This window comes from Fistularia commersonii, chromosome 35, assembly GCF_037954325.1.
Source record: "Fistularia commersonii isolate RoL2024-O1a breed Wild chromosome 35, RoL_Fcom_v1.0, whole genome shotgun sequence".
In the NCBI taxonomy this organism is placed as follows: domain Eukaryota; kingdom Metazoa; phylum Chordata; class Actinopteri; order Syngnathiformes; family Fistulariidae; genus Fistularia; species Fistularia commersonii.
Window position 1 is genome coordinate 5,856,822 of NC_141318.1, and position 18,375 is coordinate 5,875,196.

An 18,375-nucleotide genomic window follows, 5' to 3' on the forward strand; every position below is an offset into this window, starting at 1 on the left:
CAGTTTTAGCTGAAACTGTACAATTACATAAAATTAGAATAAAATGTATGTAAATTTATGGAATCATATGTATGCCAAACATCCTTGTTTGCAGTGTTCATTCCCATTCATGCAACAACTCTTCAGACTAGTTTGATGGTAATAAGTTGTTAATTCAACATTAATTAATACTATCTGAAATAGCATGATAGAAAACCCAACATAGTTGGGTTTTCTATCATGCTCCATATAACCTAAGATAATCCCTGTCCAACACTAAATTGAGCCCATGTTGTGCACGTGACCCTAGTCGGTCAGTAAACCTTTTACATGGAAAGGATTCTAACTCATTAGTGATAACTCTATTAATAGTCCCCGCGAATTATCACGCACAACACCAGACACCCGGGTCTGTCTCATCATAAGCACTTCTCCACGAAATATCTGCTATGAAAGGGTGTGGTTACATTGTATTTTCTTGTCATACCTGTGTATCTTTGACCGGAATCTTTGGTAGTTTTGTGCAACTTGATACTTCAGGCAACTTGTGCTTTCGCTCTAGTAAAGAGTGTTAATTGGAAAAGAATTACTGTAGAATTACTTAAGAGAAAGGGAAAGCAAAGATATTGTGCAATTGCTCACATTCTAAACAGGACACACTTAAGGCACAATGTTGTTATGGCATTGTCAAAGCTACCCTGAGACAGAGAAGTTAAATAACAGTCATGGTGTATTTAAAACAGCCAGTAAAGGAGGGGGCTTACCATTTGACTCATTCTCTCTGCTCTGACCGAAGTGACGGGGTGAATCCTTGGGAAACGCAGAAGCCATGGTGCGTTAAAGCAATTTCCGCCGAAGGCTCTTGACAGAAGATGGATAGAAGTCAGAAAAAGTGATGGTTATGTTAGTAAATGATCCACAAATAAGCGGGATAACGTCGGTAGATGGACAGATGGATGACGGCTGGATAGGGGAAAATAATTGGTAGTCAAAATATCTTTGTGTACTTTCACTAGGTTGCAGTATTCTCCCCGATTTCCCATTCCATCATGCTTGCACTGCATCTGCTGTGTCATCACAGTTATAATGTTTCCCTTTTGTGATATCACAGCTTCTTCTATGTGACACAGCTCCACACACCCGAACCCCCAGGACTGGGACCGAACCCGCCCAGCCTCGGAACCGAAGAGTGTGTTTCCCAAGTCCCCGTTTTTTTCCACACTCATCATTATTATTGCATCTGGAAAATGAACGCAAAAGCCGAACAGCCGCCGCGCCTTATAATCCGAACGTGGCGTGTAGTTGTTTCTAAAGTACTTCGACACGCCAAGCAAAAAGGGACAACCCCGTCCAAACTAAAGCTGAAAATTAGAAAATAAAAGTAAAAACAGCCTACCATCAATGTCAAGCGCCGAGGTATGTTTTATGTTTGTGCTTTTCTGTGTAAAAAGGTGTGGAAAACATCTCAGTTAAGGCAGTTTGTTTTTACTGAGGTAACAACACAAGTTAAACGTCCGATCATACACAGCTGCAAGAGCCGTTTATGGTTGCCAAGCAACAGCGGGCATTCCCGGCGTGCAGCGCAACCTTATGTTGTGGCAACGCAGGAGTTCCAAATTTACCCTTTTATATCGAAAATGTTTGACGCACTTCTGAGAGCAGCAGATGCGCTTACGGCATTTGAACATCGGTGGGCAAAAGGGTTCAGTTAATGATAATATATAATAATAATTGCAAATCGTAAACACAATACAGAAAAATAACAATATGCAAAATACAGCGAAAAAGAACATAGGTGGTCAGCAGGATTCAGGTAATAATAATATATGATAATAATTGCAAATTGTAAACACAATACAGAAAAAAATACAATAAGCAAAATACAGTGAAAAAGAACATAGGTGGCCAACAGGATTCAGTTAATAATAATATATGATAATTGAAAACTGTAAACACAATACAGAAAAATTACAACATGAAAAATACAGTGAAAAAGAACACAGGTGGCCAAAAGGATTCAGTTAATAATAATATATGATAATAATTAAAAATTGTAAACACAATACAGAAAACATACTATACGCAGTGAAAAACAACAGGACAGGGACTTTTGGAAATGTGCTTTAAATTGAATTTTGTCGGTATACAAAAAGATCACTTTTCTCCTTTGGAATTTCTGTTTTCATGATTCCGAGTGAGTAGAATAAATAGATAATCCTCGTCGGTGTAACATGAAACAACCTGGCACCATCGTTTCTTTGCTTTAATGACACCAGAGGAAATGGAGAATAGTGGTTTTCACTAGGAAGTTATTCCTACAAATTGCCAATAGATGTCGCTGCCGCCTGTTGCCGAGGCTGTGGGAAAGGAAAGACGTGTGAAATCCCCGCGATTGAATATTTCTTCTACTTTTAGAGGAAAATATATCAACCAACTCCTGTCAATTGACCATCTACATTTGCCCCTGCAAGACCAGTGTTGAAGTGTTTTTTTTTTTGTTGTTTTGTTAGTTTCTGTTTTTTTCATTATCATTTTGCAATACAAAAAGGACTGCCAGTTGAAGCCACCATACAGTGCATACCAGAATTTGTAGTTTTAAGCACTGATGCTGCTGTCAAATAAGTTAGCTTTGAAAAACTGATGGCACAATCCCTGAGCGTCCCTGCTTGACTTTCCTCTTATTCACAGAACACATGGCATCGCATTTCATCATGAAATATCTGTCCATCCACAATCCTCTTGTTCACTCTGAGATAGTCCATTGAAGCAGCTTCCAAGCCTGCTTGAGCCAATTTGGCTCAGTTCTGGCACAGATAAGTTTGAATTCCCTTTAGTGGATGGCTGGATTTACTCTTGATTGGGTAATGCAGCAAACCCCTGTTGTTTTTTTAAACTTTTTTTTTTTTTTTTTTTTTTTACCAAAGAAACCCTGATCCCATGTTTCTAAAAGCTACAAATAAGCTTTTGTTGATGCTGTGATGAAGCTTGTAGGCTTCTTCCCTTCACACACGGTAAATATTGTTATAGTCTTGTAGCAGACACTGCAGAAAAACTTAATCCCTTACTATCTGTCTTCAAGAAAAATAATAATTTCATTTATTTTCTCGCATCTTTGATAAACGAGCGATCCTTGGGCCTCCTTGATTTCAAAGTTACCAGATATTTGTGTATCTTGCTTTCGTACAAAGTCTAGACAGTAGTCCATAAACAAATCTCACAATCACTCTCATTATGAGACACAAATCCCCTTCATCCATTTTTTTCAAAATGTTCTACTAGTCTAAATGGTAGACATTTATGTGTCAGATTGACCAGAGAAGTTATAAACAAAATCATTAAATATTTAGACACTAATTGTTGTATCTTCTGATTGTTTTTAACACACCGATATAATTAAAAGTATTTCTACATTTTTGAATACATCTTTATTATAGCCTACAGAAAAGAAAGCATTAAACAGCATCATTAATCAAACATATTACACAGAAATTAAGTAGTTTTGGATACAATGCACTAAAAACATGAAATACAACATGATTGTATTAAACTGTACAGTTTTCGAACATCTTTATTTGAGATCTACAATTGCTTTTTTTTTCTGTGGCCTAAATGATTAAACTTAGCACATACAAATGATCTATATTTCTCTTCCAATAGTGAAGGTTACCATTATACAGGCGCTGGATCAAGTATTTTCTTCTGTGCAGATACCAGCATGGTTATCTATTGGAAAAAAAAAAAAATAGAAACTTAACAATATCCATATTCATGCAGATTATATATATATAATGATGATGATATATGATTTGGGTAGATAGTGACTATCTGGCCATTTGTCTCAGCCAGTAGTTTATTTGGTTTCGCTTTATTGTGTTTTCCTGCTTGTTCAGTCACGTGTGCACATAAAGCCAAAATATTGTCTTTCTAAATATAACTCGCCTTTCACTGGGCCCTTTAATATCTTACTTTCTGGCACAAAATAAAATGCATATATTGAATAATCTTCATGCAACTTTCCAAATGAGCAGATCTTGTCTAGCCAGTCAATGTATTGATGACTGCTTGATATGGATCGATGAAAAACAAGTGAATGGGCGCAGGAACATAACTTCAAATGCTTGTATTGTAGAGGAGCGCATTCACTGAGAGGTTTGATGAGTGTTTTATAAACTATGCTTACCAGATCTCACCTGGCTGAACTAAAGGATTTTGGACTATGTGTAAAAGGTCTGTGTGGAAGTAGTTTTAAGAGTAGTTTTAAGCCATGTGATAGCTGCATGAATAGATATGACAGTGATGCCACCAGAGCCTTTTCAACAAGGTCTGAACAGGAAACGCTGAGCTACATGTAGCAAAAGCAGAGCGCTAAGAGACAAAGACACATGCTACTGTGTGGAGCAGCCCACAACAAATGGGAAAAGACAGTGCTGTCAACCACCATTATCAAAACACAGAATGGGTACATAAACTTGAGGAGCACCAGTCTGTATACAGTATGTATATTCTGCATTTTTTCCACCTTATGTCACAAGAGTTTGCTTCATCAAGCAGCCAGTGGGAACACGCAACCACACACATACACACACACATCATAGGCTGACATATGATAAAATTTTTCTGCAAGGGATTTTTGGTCCGCATTTTATTTTAATACCTAAAACATTGCATAACAAAAAAATCTTTTGTCAGACCTGTTGTGAAGCATCTGAAGCCCTTTGTTCAGTCTCTACCAGGCGTCTCTGGAGACGACTAGTCTTCTCCTCATACTCTGCTAGCAGCCTCTCATACTCCTTAGACAGAAAAGTACAATTTGAAGACCTGTAAACAAACATTATTTACTCATTTGATTATCAATGTGTGCAAGAAACTCACATCCTGCAAATGATTTATAACATTTGGCAATGTTACAATCATTGTCACAATCTTTACCCTTTATAGTGTGACAGAACAGAATATTTTGCCCCATATGTCATATATGATTCACCGAATACCCCTGTTCTAAAGCAACAATCGAAGACATCCTGCATAGACATTATGCATCCTACTTATCCTATTCTAATGCGCAATCCACAAATGGTAATTTGGCATAATTAACACCACGGGAGCGGGATTTGGTATTCATGAATTTATGAAAAAAAGGAATTGTAAGATTCAGGCCTGTCAGTATGGCTCTACTCTCAAGACACAGAACACCATCAACATATATCTATTATATGATCATTGTCAGTTCTTTGTGTAGTTGAATCTAGAGCTCTGAGAAAGCTAGAATGTGATGTAAAAATAATCGTTCATAAATTGAGTGTACAGTCTTGAGCCAATCTGTGCATTAAGTTCTCAGACACCACTCATCAGACATATTTAGCAATAATTATGGGAATTTGTCTGGTTCTCTAATCGGGCCCATTGTTGTTTGAGTGTGTGGTGCTCACACCTCCGCAGTTGTGTTGTGGTCAGTTTTCAGCCGAACTTGGAGCTCCTGTGAATGCTGCTTCTGTCGCTTCAACTCTGCCCTGAGGGAAAAACAAATTCATATGAAATATATATTTAGTTTTATCCAAAAACGAATTGAATAACGAATAATAATTAAGTAGAGCAAAAGGCTTTCTCTTGATTTTATTATTTAATATTAAGGCAGGTATGCTCATGTATGAAGACGTTATTCAGTCCTATTTGGAGTTATAATCGGTATCAATTATTATTTCAGCAGCTCTTAGTCATTTACATGTTTTGCAACTAAAGCAGTTGAGGTTTAGTTTATTTTATCACCAAAGGGAAGTTTCTAGCCCATGATGGGGTTTGGTGCATACTACCCTTTGGTTTCAAAATATATTTAAAGTCATATTTGCTTGAGTTGTGGTCAACCATCATAGGTTCTTACTGGAGGTGCAAGAGTTTATTCTCAAAAGCCTGAACCAAATTAGCGGCCTCATCTTTCCATCGCTGAATGGTTTTCTGCTGTACTTTGAGGAGCTGCGTAAGAGAAGCACTTGAGCTTTGGCTGCTTTCCTCTAACTCCTTCAACCGTGCTTCAAGGCCCTGCTCCTTCAGGCTGTACTCTTGCTCGACCTGTAATACCTACAGAAGGACAACAGAGCAAGGATGTTTTTTGACGTCGAACTCAAAGAAGAACATTCATTTATTCACTGGAATAAGCCTTTACCATTAATAATTCATTTACTCTTTCAGTATCCATACGGCTTATTCTGTCAATTGCACAGGTCGGAGCCAATGCCGTTTAACTTTGGCTGACCACTCAAAGTTTCCTGGAGAATTGTTGTTTTTTCAAACTTTTTGTATGTTACTCTTTAAATTGTCGCTGATAACACCCTTCCATTTTTTTCACTTTTAACCTGCCTGTTGCTTAGCCCTCTTTTCTATCAGTAAGGTGGTTTTCTGCAGTTCATCCATTTCGCCACGGAGCTGCAGGTTCTCCTCGATGAGGCTGAGACAGTCATCTCGGACTTTGGCCAGAGCACCCTGCTGCTGCTCTACTTTCTCCCGGCAACAAGAGATCTCCTCTCTGTACCTTAAGGAACATGGATGGAAAATGGAAGCGAAGACACGGAAAGTCAGATTATCAAATGACCAAAATTGGGGTATTCTTGTGATCTGTGGTACAGCTTTAAGGGCGATCATGACAACGGCTTGTAACCAGTTATTTTCCACTTACTCTATTTCAATCTTTTTTAGTTTGTTTTTGGTTCTTTTTAGAACGCTGTCCATTTCATCCCTCAGTCTTTCTGCATTTACACACCTCTGGTCAAGATCCATGCACTCTTTACATACCTTCAAAAAAAAAAAATCAACTTTCAATTTACACCAATGCTAACTTTAGCTTTTTACTCCAACTCATGTTTACGTTGAAATACCTTCTCCAGTTCATCCTCAACAGTTTTTCTCTCTCTCAAGGACCTCTCTATCTGAGAGTCTTTGTCTGCACATTCCTTGAGAAAAGAAGGTGATTCAATGTAAGCTTAGGTAAGATATATAGACTGATAGGTGCAGAGAGGAAAAAGAAGGACTTCAGATTCTGAATTTGTCCTCAGCATTCTTACCATTTGCAACGCAGACAGCTCCTCAGCCATACAATGGATCTGAATGTTGCACTGCTGTCGCAAGTTGTCCATCTTTTTCCGGACAGAGTCACAAATTTACAGGATAGCAGTTATTATTAATTATAAGTTTCATTATTCGCAGCAAGACAGTATATATGGAACGGTGAGGCTACAGCTAGTAGAGATCAAGAAGTTGGAGGATTTCAAGTACTTAGGGTCAAAAGACCAGAGCAACAGAGGATGTGGAAAAGAGGTAAAGAAATGCGTTCAAGCGGGTTGGAATGGGTGGAGAAAAGTGCCAGGGGTACTATGGGATAGAAGACTACCAGGCAGAATGAAAGGAAAGGTGTGAGACAGTGGTGAGACCAGCGATCTTGTATGGTCTGGAAACAGTAACAATGAAGAAAAGACAGGAGGCAGAGCTGGAGGTCGCGGAGATGAAGACGCTGAGCTTCCCTTTGGGAGTGACGGGGATGGATAGGATCAGGAATGAGAATGATCAGAGGAACAGCACATGTTAGATGTTTTGGAGGAAAGGTCAGAGAAGCCAGACTGAGATGGTTTGGTCATGTGCAAAGGAGGGATAGTGAATATATTGGTAGACGGATGCTAGAATTGGAGCTGCCGGGCAGGAGGTCTCGAGGAAGACCAAAGAGGAGATTTATGGATGTAGTGAGAGAGGATATAAAGGTAGTTGGTGTGAGAGAGGAGGATACAGAGAATAGGGTTAGATGGAGAAGGTCGATTCGCTGTGGCGACCCCTGAAGGGAAAAGCTGAAAGGAGAAGAAGAAGATTATTATTGTCATTATTATATCGAAGGACGGTGTAAATATGCAAACACCTAAAAACTAATTTACAGTGCAAGGTTTCCAGCAGCATAATGCAAGTTAGGTTTATGAATTCTTGGCCAAAGAATAAAATAAGTTACTAAGCTAAATGGAGTAAGAGAAAAGATAATGAAAAGACAACTGAATCTAAAATACAAAGTTTCAGGTGTGAGTGAAAAATTTGACAAAATGATCTATTTCAAACATTTGATAAAGTCTATTTCCAATGCAAGCATCCATGAAAAAAAGGAAGCGGTGCAACTTGAAGGATACGCACAAAGCTTAGAATATATTCTGCCTCCTTCTTGATTCTCATTCTGCAGAGATGGGACATCTCCTATGTCAAAAATTGTCAGACACCTCTCGTGTCAAAAGACTGTCAGACATCTCTTGTGTCAAAGTTTGTCAGACACCAGTGCTAGTGATCCCACAACATCCTGTCACGTTCAGGGGAACTTGGCAGTGAGTGCGGTTGTGTTGTTTTCTTGATAACCAATTCTTCCCAACCAAATCCAATGCAATTTCTATCGCTTGAGAAAAATATATATGTTGTCGATCAGATTTTTGAGGAAAATTCAATATCATTTGAAAAATTTTATTATTTGTTGGATCCTACATTGACCGAAATTAAAGAAAGTATGTTTTTTAACAGTAATTATGGTTAAATTTTAAACGTAATCTTAACAAGAATTTTTTTTATGTACTGAGAGTTTTTAACTCCAGATCAAGTGTAGAACAATATAGCATGGCATGAATCACTGACGAGGTGGCTTTTTCCTGTCTTAAAGATGGTTTTTGATGTATTTATGATATACTAATAGAAGACTATGGAGCTATGTAGAATATTGTCTATATTCTAAAAATACATGAATAGAAGATGGGGTACATTTCAATGGATGTGAAACCGAATCTGCAAAGTTCAAGTTGCAAACACTGCAGCAAATCACTTTTTATCCATAAACTTCACTGTCCCAAAGTTCCATTGTTATCAAAGTTAAAAAGGACAACTAAACTGGCTAATATTTCTTGTAAATCAATTATGTAAGGAAAGAGAAGTGAGTTAAAAAACAGTGCTTAGAGAACAATTGATACAGAAGAGAGATACTGGCTGATTCAAATGCCAGTGTTGTTTTCCAGGCACCTTCTAGTCAGTTGGGAAAATTACAGTGTTTCATACATAGATTAATTTGCAATACTACATGAATAAAATGTCCTTATGCATAAGCAATGACGGCATCCTGTTCAGTTTGAGGATTATAGTTATGGGAAATGGAACATGGAGAACAAAACAATTACAGAGCATCTATGAGTATTAAAGACAACAATATCATGTTGAAAAATTGCAATCACAGCTATTTTCACTTCACCCCAGAGGAAACTCCACCCCTCATTTCCATCTCTCTGAGTGGCACTTGGTTTCCTCAGGTGACTTTGAGGCCCGACTACCAATATTAACAGTTTTGGGATTAACTCAGGTTTATCTCATTACTCAATATGGCTTGAAGTGAAGATAAGGTAGAGGGGAGATTATGGCAAGGAAATTGCTTCACATTGTCTGCATTGTTTAGCATTAATCTCCAGCTCGGGGAGCAAATTGCCTAAGATGTAATAAGGCAAAGGTAAGAGACGTTCTGTATTTTATTGAAAGTCAAATACATCAACAGTTACTCTGACACATTTGTTGAAGCCCAACCGGTGACCACCTTCTGTACTTGAGCATCATTAACAGGGTGTACTGCTTGAAAGTTTTTGATGGATAAGGAGGATTTTACAGCAAATATGATAATTTACTAGATGAAAGTGCAGCGGAGAGAAATATCAGTGTCTAATGCTGTGTAAGGTATTTCTAGAGATATTCAAGTAAATATAGAAAGTGAATAATCATACCTATTAAAGTTAATAATTGGGTGATTTTGAAGTAGATAGCTTATGTTCAGTGTGATTGGAATCATCACTGCATGGATGAATTCATTTCTACATTGTACATCTTGAAATGTCTCAGAGGCAAATGTTGAAAGCATGATTAGAAAAACCTAAAGGCTGTAAGTCTGAGTAGACTATTGATTAAAATCAGAAACAAGTTGCATCTGCCCTGTAAAATACTGTTGTAAGTAAAAGCAGTGAATAATATTTACGTCTTCTGGTCCACATACTGTATAGCCTTCCTATTGGGGGAACTTTTGACTTATACTGAATTGTTCTAGCTCAGCTAAAGTTTTAGTATGAATCAGAAAATTGAATCTGTCTGATTCAGTAACTCCTTACCTCTTTTCGGGTGCGCGCTGCTGCATCCTGGATCAACAGTTTGACGGCTTCTTTTATCTTCTCCAGCTCTTCTGCTCTCTGTTTTTCTCTTAACAAAGCCTGTGGGGAGAGGGTAAGCGCAGACACGGGCACAGATTTCAGCGGGCTAACATTTAGAGCGCTGAAGGGATGTAAGGTCTTGTTAGCGTTGCTGCCGGACCACTTTCTGAGCCGAGGCCTTTTCCACTGAAGGAGAACGAAGGTGAACACTGGATGAGGAAAGAACAAGGCCATAGTCACCTGGTCCTTCTGCAGAGAAGCCTCTTCCGCTAAGTGATTACTCTCTCGGAGTTTGGTCAGGGCTTCATGCTTCTCCTTTTCTGAAGTAGTGCATCTTTCCTGGAGTTCCCCCGCCTTTCTCTCCCATACATTTTGCTCTCTGCGGGCTGCCTCTGCCTCATGAGACACTTCTTTTAGTCTGTCGAGAGACAGTAATGAACAGCTATCAAAATGAATTCCTTTCAAATAAACTGCTTGAGGAACAGGAGGTGTAGTCGAAGGGTATCAGGAACTGACCGGGCCTCGAGCTGACTCAAGGCAGACAGAAGCTGTGGGATCTGTATCCCCGCTGCATGTTTCTGGCCTTGAATTATTGCCACATCCTTCTCCTGCAGGCACACACGTTGTTTGTTTGATTGTTTATGTAAACAGTTATGATTGATACACCAACAAGGTAAAATGAAATGTGTCACTAATTACGTTACCATCCCACACTCAGAAGGTGTTTATGAAGAAATTTTGATGACGTCTAAGAAACGTGGGCAGCGGTTAAGGACAAAGTTTTTCATATTAACAAAACTAATCAATGACCTGTATATGAAAATGCACAGTGCACTTTGAAAGATATTCCTGACGTTCCCCTAAAAAACCCTGGGAGCTTCTGACCGTCATTCAATTCTGCAAAGTCAGTTATTTTCAGACAGCGTGAAAAGGCCACTGATACTAAACGTTTGAGAAGGGATACCCAAGGCTTGTTCTCTTATTAAAAATACATCAGATGGATATTTTATTACTCTCTCACACAGCACGTCTATCGATATGGTGTGGAAAAGCACAATTGTGTAAAGGGAGGGAGTTACAGAGACACAAGAGACCTGTGCATTAACTGGCAAACCGCAGGTGGTTATACAATCAAAGCTGTTCTACTAAGGTAATTTAGCAGTCATTTCACTTTGTTAGAAGAATAATTATTGGCACAGAGTTAATTTTGCATAAGCACTCTGAATTTGATCCCAAAGCTAATTAAGAGGAAATAATCTAACGTGGTTTAATTCCTTATTACTCACAAATTCAAGCTTCTGATTGGCTATTTGGAGATTGTGGGATAGCTGTTACTGAATAGGCTGATCCTGTGGAGAAGACAGAAAATAGCCCAATAAAAGCCAACAGCGTTTAATAGCCATATGGTAGAATTTTTAACAGTGGCAAAAAAAAATAAAATAAAACTTCCAATTACCCTAATCCCCTATCTGGTACTGCCATCTCAGGGGTGAAAGCATTGATACTCTAGCTGTTAATGGTGGAATTTCAAACCTTTAGCTGCTTGCTCTGAGCATTGTGAATCTCTCTGTCAGCGATGGTCTTCCTGTAGACCTGCTGGAGGTGTTCCAGCTCCATGGCCTGCAGACATTTTTGTGCACAAGAGAACATAGAATAAGGAAATCAGGCATGTAGTCAATTTCTTTCCTTTTGGTGAATGAATGTGGGAAAACAAATAAACTTCAGGAAATAGTTAACCTTGCTATTTCTGCACACAAGAGGAACGGGAGGCAGATCAAACACATCGAGCCATAATCGTTATAGCACCTGCAACAAAGTATAAATCCGAAAACAGCTTTGAGGTAATCTTTATTGACACCTTTATAATGCTGTGAGATACAGACAATAAAGAGGAATTCCTGTATAAAGTTGCACCTGCTTTTTTTGTCTTTCGCAGGGAAACGGGACCGAATTTACCAGCTGATAAGATGCAGGTAACACGATGCTATTGGCTGCACAGACTGTCCGTCTCCCTGACAAATGGAATATCTATGATATGAAGCCTTGTATAGATTACACTTATCTTGTGTGTTTCACCTGGAATTCCAGTAGCTGTTCGGTCATTTCATCCGTGTGCTGATCATATTGAGCCAACAATGGAGCTATTACGCTGTAAAACGGAATCATACTAAGGTCACTGAGGGCTTTACAAGAGTCTTCATTGTTTTACCCTGCTATCTGAACATTAAAAATACCACTCACTCACTTCCACTATATGACATCATATAATAACGTGTTCTTCAATTCTTCCCATTTTGTAAATACCACCCCTTTCTCATTTTTTTTTCCCTTGTGACCTCATAGCTTTCCGTGTCAGGTAAATTACATCAGATCTTTATAGGCGATATTGCAGCTTCACTACAGACGGTTTAATAAACGATTTGGTTCAGTGCAGTTCTGAACAGTGAATCCCTGCTTATTTTGACAGTGGAATAACATAGAAGGAGCATGTTAAATGTGTAGCTGATATAATGTCTGTCCAAAATGTTAAACATCATTGACTTCTTGCTGATTGGGATATTGGATATTTCAGTTTCATTCATTCAGTCATTCCTTCCTTTTCCTATACCGCTAATTCCAAATGGTAAGGATGTTAGCATTCTCTCAAATATAATGGAAATGATTTGTGATTCTCTTAAAGTGCAAAAATGTTCAGCTGAGAATGCCACAGATATACCCCTTTTCAGAAAAAAATGGCTGCTTCTACTGAAAAATGATAAACAGTCTTGTTAAAAGTCGTTTCATACTGAGAAAAAGTATCTGTTTATATAGCTGCTGACAGCAAAGGCTGTGGATTTTCTTTCATAACTGGGCCATGATTTTATAATGCAAACTGTGAGAGACTTTTTTTCCTAGAATTCTGACTACGACAAGATAAACTCCGTTGAGATCCAACATGGCCTACATCTCCAAAAATATAGCGATTCATAAAAATAATCTCTGGTGAATCGGCTTTTCATGCAAGTGTCTGTTGAGTAAATTACTAAACTGAGTCAAAATGAGGTGGGAAAGTAAAGATAACACAACTATTCTGAGCATTTAAATATAACATCGCGATCCTTTAATTTTAATCAAAGCACATTTCCATTGAAATACATGTTCCCTCAGAGAAAGACTGGCTTTTAAACAATCATGTCTTAGCTGTACTAAAACTGACCTGAAGGCAAAAATATAAAGTGCTACATGTTCAGTTATAACCTTTCTGGACTAAATTCTTATTTAATTAACAGGTGTTAAATAAAGAAATATAAATGTATAGTGTAGTCTTTAGACAATTTTTAACCAATTATTTTACAATTATTTTATCTTCCCTGAAAATGCTCAATAAAAGACAGTCAGCGAGCTGAGAGGTTTGACTGCCTCTTCAACGGTGCCATCTAAAGGCACCACATAGGAGGTACAGTTCAGAGAGGGAGTCAGACCAGAGGGGACGGGGCCCAGACATGCTGTGGCAGTGAGTCATTAAGGAAAAACATGTTGATTGGATGAATTAACAGAAGAAAGTTAGATGCTGACCTTGTAGCCAAGTCAGTCAGAACTGAAAACTGCACATTGTTATGTTCTCAGCCAAATCCGCAATGGTCTTTCTTTTGCCAGTCCCTGCAGGTCCAGCTGGAGCGCCTTCCAGATCTAACCAGATACACAAGTGGCATCAGTCCTGCACGGTTGGGCTGTGGGAGATCACGCACGAGGTTTAGGATGGTGAAGATCACTCATCTCAATTTTCTAAGAAATATTTTTAAAAATAATCCACGTACAACTCAAACTTTTTTCCTTCTAAAGAAGAAAAGAAAACTGACTGTGCGTCCGTCGGATAATGATCTAAGCGAATTGGAAACTCGATAACTGACTTAGATAAGTGCTGCCCATCTTAAGCATCATCCGTTACTTATCAGCAATCATCTCTGCATACGTTAGTTTCCTCGCTTCATGCTAATGTATTATACGAAGAAAGCGCAACTTCAAACACTTGTTCAATTACCGGCTATATGAAAGTAATTTGAGGGCTAATTTACATGCATTATGGCAATAAACTCCTTGAGTCTGTTGTCTCATACTAGCCAGGCCAAATTCCAGGATTTGATGAGCAGTGTTTGAAGTCAGGGGCTTTACACCTGTATATTCACCCATATTAAAGCTTGACTCATGTCACGTGTTACCATAAGTAGTGTGATAACCAGCCTCAGACAGGCCGACAGGTATTCTTTGCCATAAATATAATTGGATGGAGCCATGGTGACATTTCAAGTGTCCATATCTGGTCCCAGGCTCTGCCATTCATAGTCAGATTAAAGATTAATCTGATGGCTGGTTCCATTCAAAGTGTTTTTTTTTTCTCCTCCTAAGCCATCAGGAAAATAGATATAAGCTGTTGGACTGTGTTTTGTGCACTAGTGCGGAAGAATATTGCCGTAGTGACAGTGTTAATTAGCAATAAAAGAAGCTTGCCTTGTACCGGTGCTGCCAGGGCAACAACCTCTGAAATACACACATGACATGCCACCATGTACACACATGCCGCATACAGACACCTTATACGCATAAATTCAGGAGTGCTTGAAGAAGGCTGATGTGATGTGTGCCCGAGTTTTAATTGACTGATCCAAATTTCAAACAGTCATCTAAATAGAAGGTTTTCACCTCAGATATTTTATTTCCTTTGTGAACTCTGTTTTCCCCGCCACAGCACCTTCTTCCTAACTAGACCATTCTGAGCCCATTTCTTTTCTCAAAACTGAATACTGTTGAGCAATTTATAGCATGGCCTGGTTATCTTTTGACAATCAAAGGTTGCATTTTTCCATCAATAGCCAGAATCATTTTGAATGTTATTGTGAGACTTCATGATCCACTTGAATTATGTTTTTGCTAACCGTTACCGACAGTGAACTGTAGCTAGAATTTCTTCAGAGGCAGAAAAATATTATTTACATTTATTGCCGAAAAGAGTCTTACCATCTTACCATTGTACAAGATCATCAGCTTTCTCACAGACAGTGCATGAGTACGCATTTAAACATTGCTGCAGAATTTCAACGGTAAAAATCTTCTTCTTTTTTTTTTTATTTTTGCATAATTTGAGAGCCTACTTTACAATCCTCTTTTAGAGTCCCTCAACCAGATGGCTAAAATGTTACAAGCGTAAATTAGCTACACATACTATAGAAGACGAATTGCTGTTTCTCTTCAAATTCTGTGAAGTTCCTTTATTTAAACTAGTTGTGATGAGTATGGCTCGTCTGCTAACTCAGCTCCCAGCAGCACAACTGCATATTTCTATACGTTCATCATGGATTTGAGATGCGGGCAGAATACAGCACAATCAAACAATGTAAGGAGTCAATGGACCTGTAGCGATGGATGGTCGGCCCGGCAGTAAAGCAAACTCCGGGCATGTAATTACATCAAAACATTTCCGAAGGTGGGGCTGCACTGCCTCGGGGTTTCTTGTCTGGGCCAAAATCTTTAGCAGTTCATCATTGGATAGGAAGTAGAACCTGCAAGGGACAGATAGAGGATGAATACCAGAGTTTGCAGCATCACACATCGGTCATGTTGTTTATCACTCAGTCCTCATTCAGGAAATGGTAATGGAAACAACTGGGAAGTTGTATCATTCAGGAAAAATATGCTGTCACATCTCAAGAGTGCCATTGTAAACACAAAGAATTTCCTTAAGAAATAATGCAAAACGCCCAAAACAATGACAGAGGGGTTTAGGTGTGAAGTAAAAGTATATTTTTTGCAAGTCCATTTGATTTAGTGTAGGTTTTAAACAATGTCCCAGCTGAAATCCCTCAAGAGGATCTATCCAAGATGAAAGGGACTTTTAGGGCTTGGGGGGCTGTAAATGTTTCACCCATTTTTTGTTTTGCTTGTTTTTCCATGAATGCTACCAAATACAACATTTCGCAGCTCTAAGGGCATTGGGCATCGTGCTGACCTCAGCCATGATCTCCTTCCAGGACGCATCTGCTTTGAGAAACATCTTGGGCTCAAATTGAAGCTGCCTTTTGGTGTCTGAGGCCCAGAAGATACAGCCAGTTCCTTTGGGCATATCAGCCACTAATCTCAGAGAGAATAGTTGAGGAAGTCATACAAAAGAAAGAAAATTGAATTTGGAAGGCACTTGTAAATAGGATTTCAGACTGAGAGAAATTTCTCATGATAAACAATCTGGATGAAATAAGTTTACATTTATTCCATTTCTCTTCTTCCATCACTTGAACAGCAACACATACCCCTTAGTGATAGCCTTTAGGGGGAGCTATTGTTTAACACACGAAGCCTGTGTGAAAATCTAAATATAGCGAGCGGACGACTCTTAAATAATATATTGAATATTATATAATATATGTAATGAATGTGTGCTTGCAGCCAAAATAAGAAAAGCAAAACATTATTCTGCTCAAATAAATCCTTTTTGTATTATTTTCTAAGTCTTTGTGAGTCTCTGAATGAAAACACTCAACCGTATCAATTCTATCCTTATAGTGAGGGATGTAGATGTTAAGACAATTGTGGAATTCAATTTCAATTAAATTTTTGCATGTCAGTCATGTATAAAAAGGCAAAATGTTGAGGTTTTGGCCAACCCCCCCCAGCAGAGATCGCAGCAACTTAACTATAGTAATAGTATTGACAGGGAAAGAAAGCAACCTGAGGAATTGGCATGTCCATTTAAACTGTGGCTAAAATCAACATCAGTGTATTAAAATGTACCAACTGTGAATCACAAAATCACACACACACATACAATATATACAATATAAATATACATATATATACATATATATATATATATATATATATATATATATATATATATATATATAAGGGATAAAAGGTAATGCTGTCAGCTAATTTCCCCTTCAAAGAAATCCAAAGATTTTAACAATAAACTACAAGAATTATGTGTAGATGTGTGTGTGACTGCACAACCTGGATATCATCTCTGCATCCTGAGATGAAACAGCCGAGTGAACTCTGTGTTCTTCCAGGCGTCCTCCACCTGCAAGGCTCATTGGGAGATAACAAGCTGAACAGCACGTACAGCCCTGAAAATTTTGTTTTAACTTGACATAAAACTGACAATATTCTGTTTATTTATTTATATATATTTTTAGGCTTTAGAGCAAATATCCTTAAAGAAAAGTAAAGAAGGTTGCATTTGAATAAATAAGATATTCATATTTTGAAATGTAAATGTCAAGCACTTAAATTAAAAAAAAAAAAAAAAAACATGTGTACATATAATATATACAGATAAGTTCACACTCGTGCCTAGAAATGGTTAATAATACTAATTACATTAATCAAATTCCAAAAGCATTAAAAATCATAAATGGTTATTAAGAAAAAGTGATAAAAAAATCATATTTAGAAGATCCAAGACCCTTGAATGGACAGTTAACTAGTAGCTAGTTAGCATATATATCCATACGGTTGTGTGAGGGATTTAAATTACCATTTCTACCATTTTTTAAATTACCAATTAAATTTGCCATTTCAATTGGAAACTTATAAAGTTATAGTTCAGATAGACCGTTTGAAAGTGTTCTGTTTTTAGCTGTGAATATATTTCTAATATCATTTGGAAGTCAATATGACGTAGAACATTCCATTTTACATACAATATATTGACAAGTAACACACTGTCAGCATTATATCCCAATATATGCCAACCCTTACCAGGCGGAGTAGACTCAACTTTGGCTAAAAATTTCTACTCTGTGTCCTTGCATCATGAACGCTTCTCATTTTGGTGATATTTGCAAGGTAGAGTGGAGGAGGAACGCTTTTAGCTCACACTTGAGTAGTATCAAATCATGGCTCGGTAACTGACATTCTTCTTGGTTTCTGTTTGTTTGCCATTATATTATCCTTATCTACTATAAGACCCCTGCGGGCAATGTACAGCATACAGATGAGATTGCAAAGACAATTCGGAAAAAAAAACCTCCATCCTTTCTGCTAAATCGCAGAAGGAAACGCTCGTATGGATTATTTTCACCTGAAGCAGTTACACAGCAGACCAAACCCTAAACCCTTAAGCAGCTTCTGTGTTTCTTTCGGTGAAGAATTTTCCTCTCATGGAGCTGAATTGGACAGTCTTTTATTAAAATCGAAGGTTGTTTATATCCCGAGCTATCCAAACATCAAGGTGGAC

General features: G+C 38.1%; 2 protein-coding genes across 2 annotated transcripts in view; both read right to left on the reverse strand.

The window, feature by feature from the left end:
- Positions 1-810, reverse strand: part of dnah6 (dynein, axonemal, heavy chain 6) — a 53,760-nt gene extending 52,950 nt beyond the window's left edge. Inside the window, exons 1-2 of the mRNA XM_086142206.1 lie at positions 744-810; positions 467-537 (exon numbers count right to left, since the gene is read on the reverse strand). Coding sequence (XP_085998332.1) covers positions 467-537; positions 744-810 — 138 coding nt within the window. The remainder of the gene's footprint in view (positions 1-466; positions 538-743) is intronic.
- A 3,854-nt stretch (positions 811-4,664) lies between these two features.
- Positions 4,665-12,332, reverse strand: LOC147214007 (sodium channel and clathrin linker 1-like). Its single transcript, XM_086142207.1, has 12 exons — positions 12,243-12,332; positions 11,700-11,786; positions 10,683-10,774; positions 10,407-10,584; positions 10,128-10,226; positions 7,035-7,106; positions 6,849-6,923; positions 6,650-6,765; positions 6,334-6,505; positions 5,858-6,054; positions 5,411-5,489; positions 4,665-4,766 (listed from the first exon to the last, which is right to left on the reverse strand). Exons 1-12 carry the CDS (start codon positions 12,330-12,332, stop codon positions 4,665-4,667), a joined length of 1,359 nt encoding a protein of 452 aa, XP_085998333.1.
- Positions 12,333-18,375: the final 6,043 nt, after the last annotated feature.

Bases quoted from the DNA above. Each gene is read 5' to 3' on its own strand.
- LOC147214007 (XM_086142207.1), bottom strand. From the start codon at position 12,332: ATGATTCCGTTTTACAGCGTAATAGCTCCATTGTTGGCTCAATATGAT. The intron at 6,055-6,333 runs GCAGGTTAAAAG...GTCCTTCTGTAG, and splicing joins AAAAGAGGGCTAAGCAACAG to GTATTACAGGTCGAGCAAGA. The intron at 4,767-5,410 runs GTGTGAGCACCA...CTGTCTAAGGAG, and splicing joins ACCACAACACAACTGCGGAG to TATGAGAGGCTGCTAGCAGA.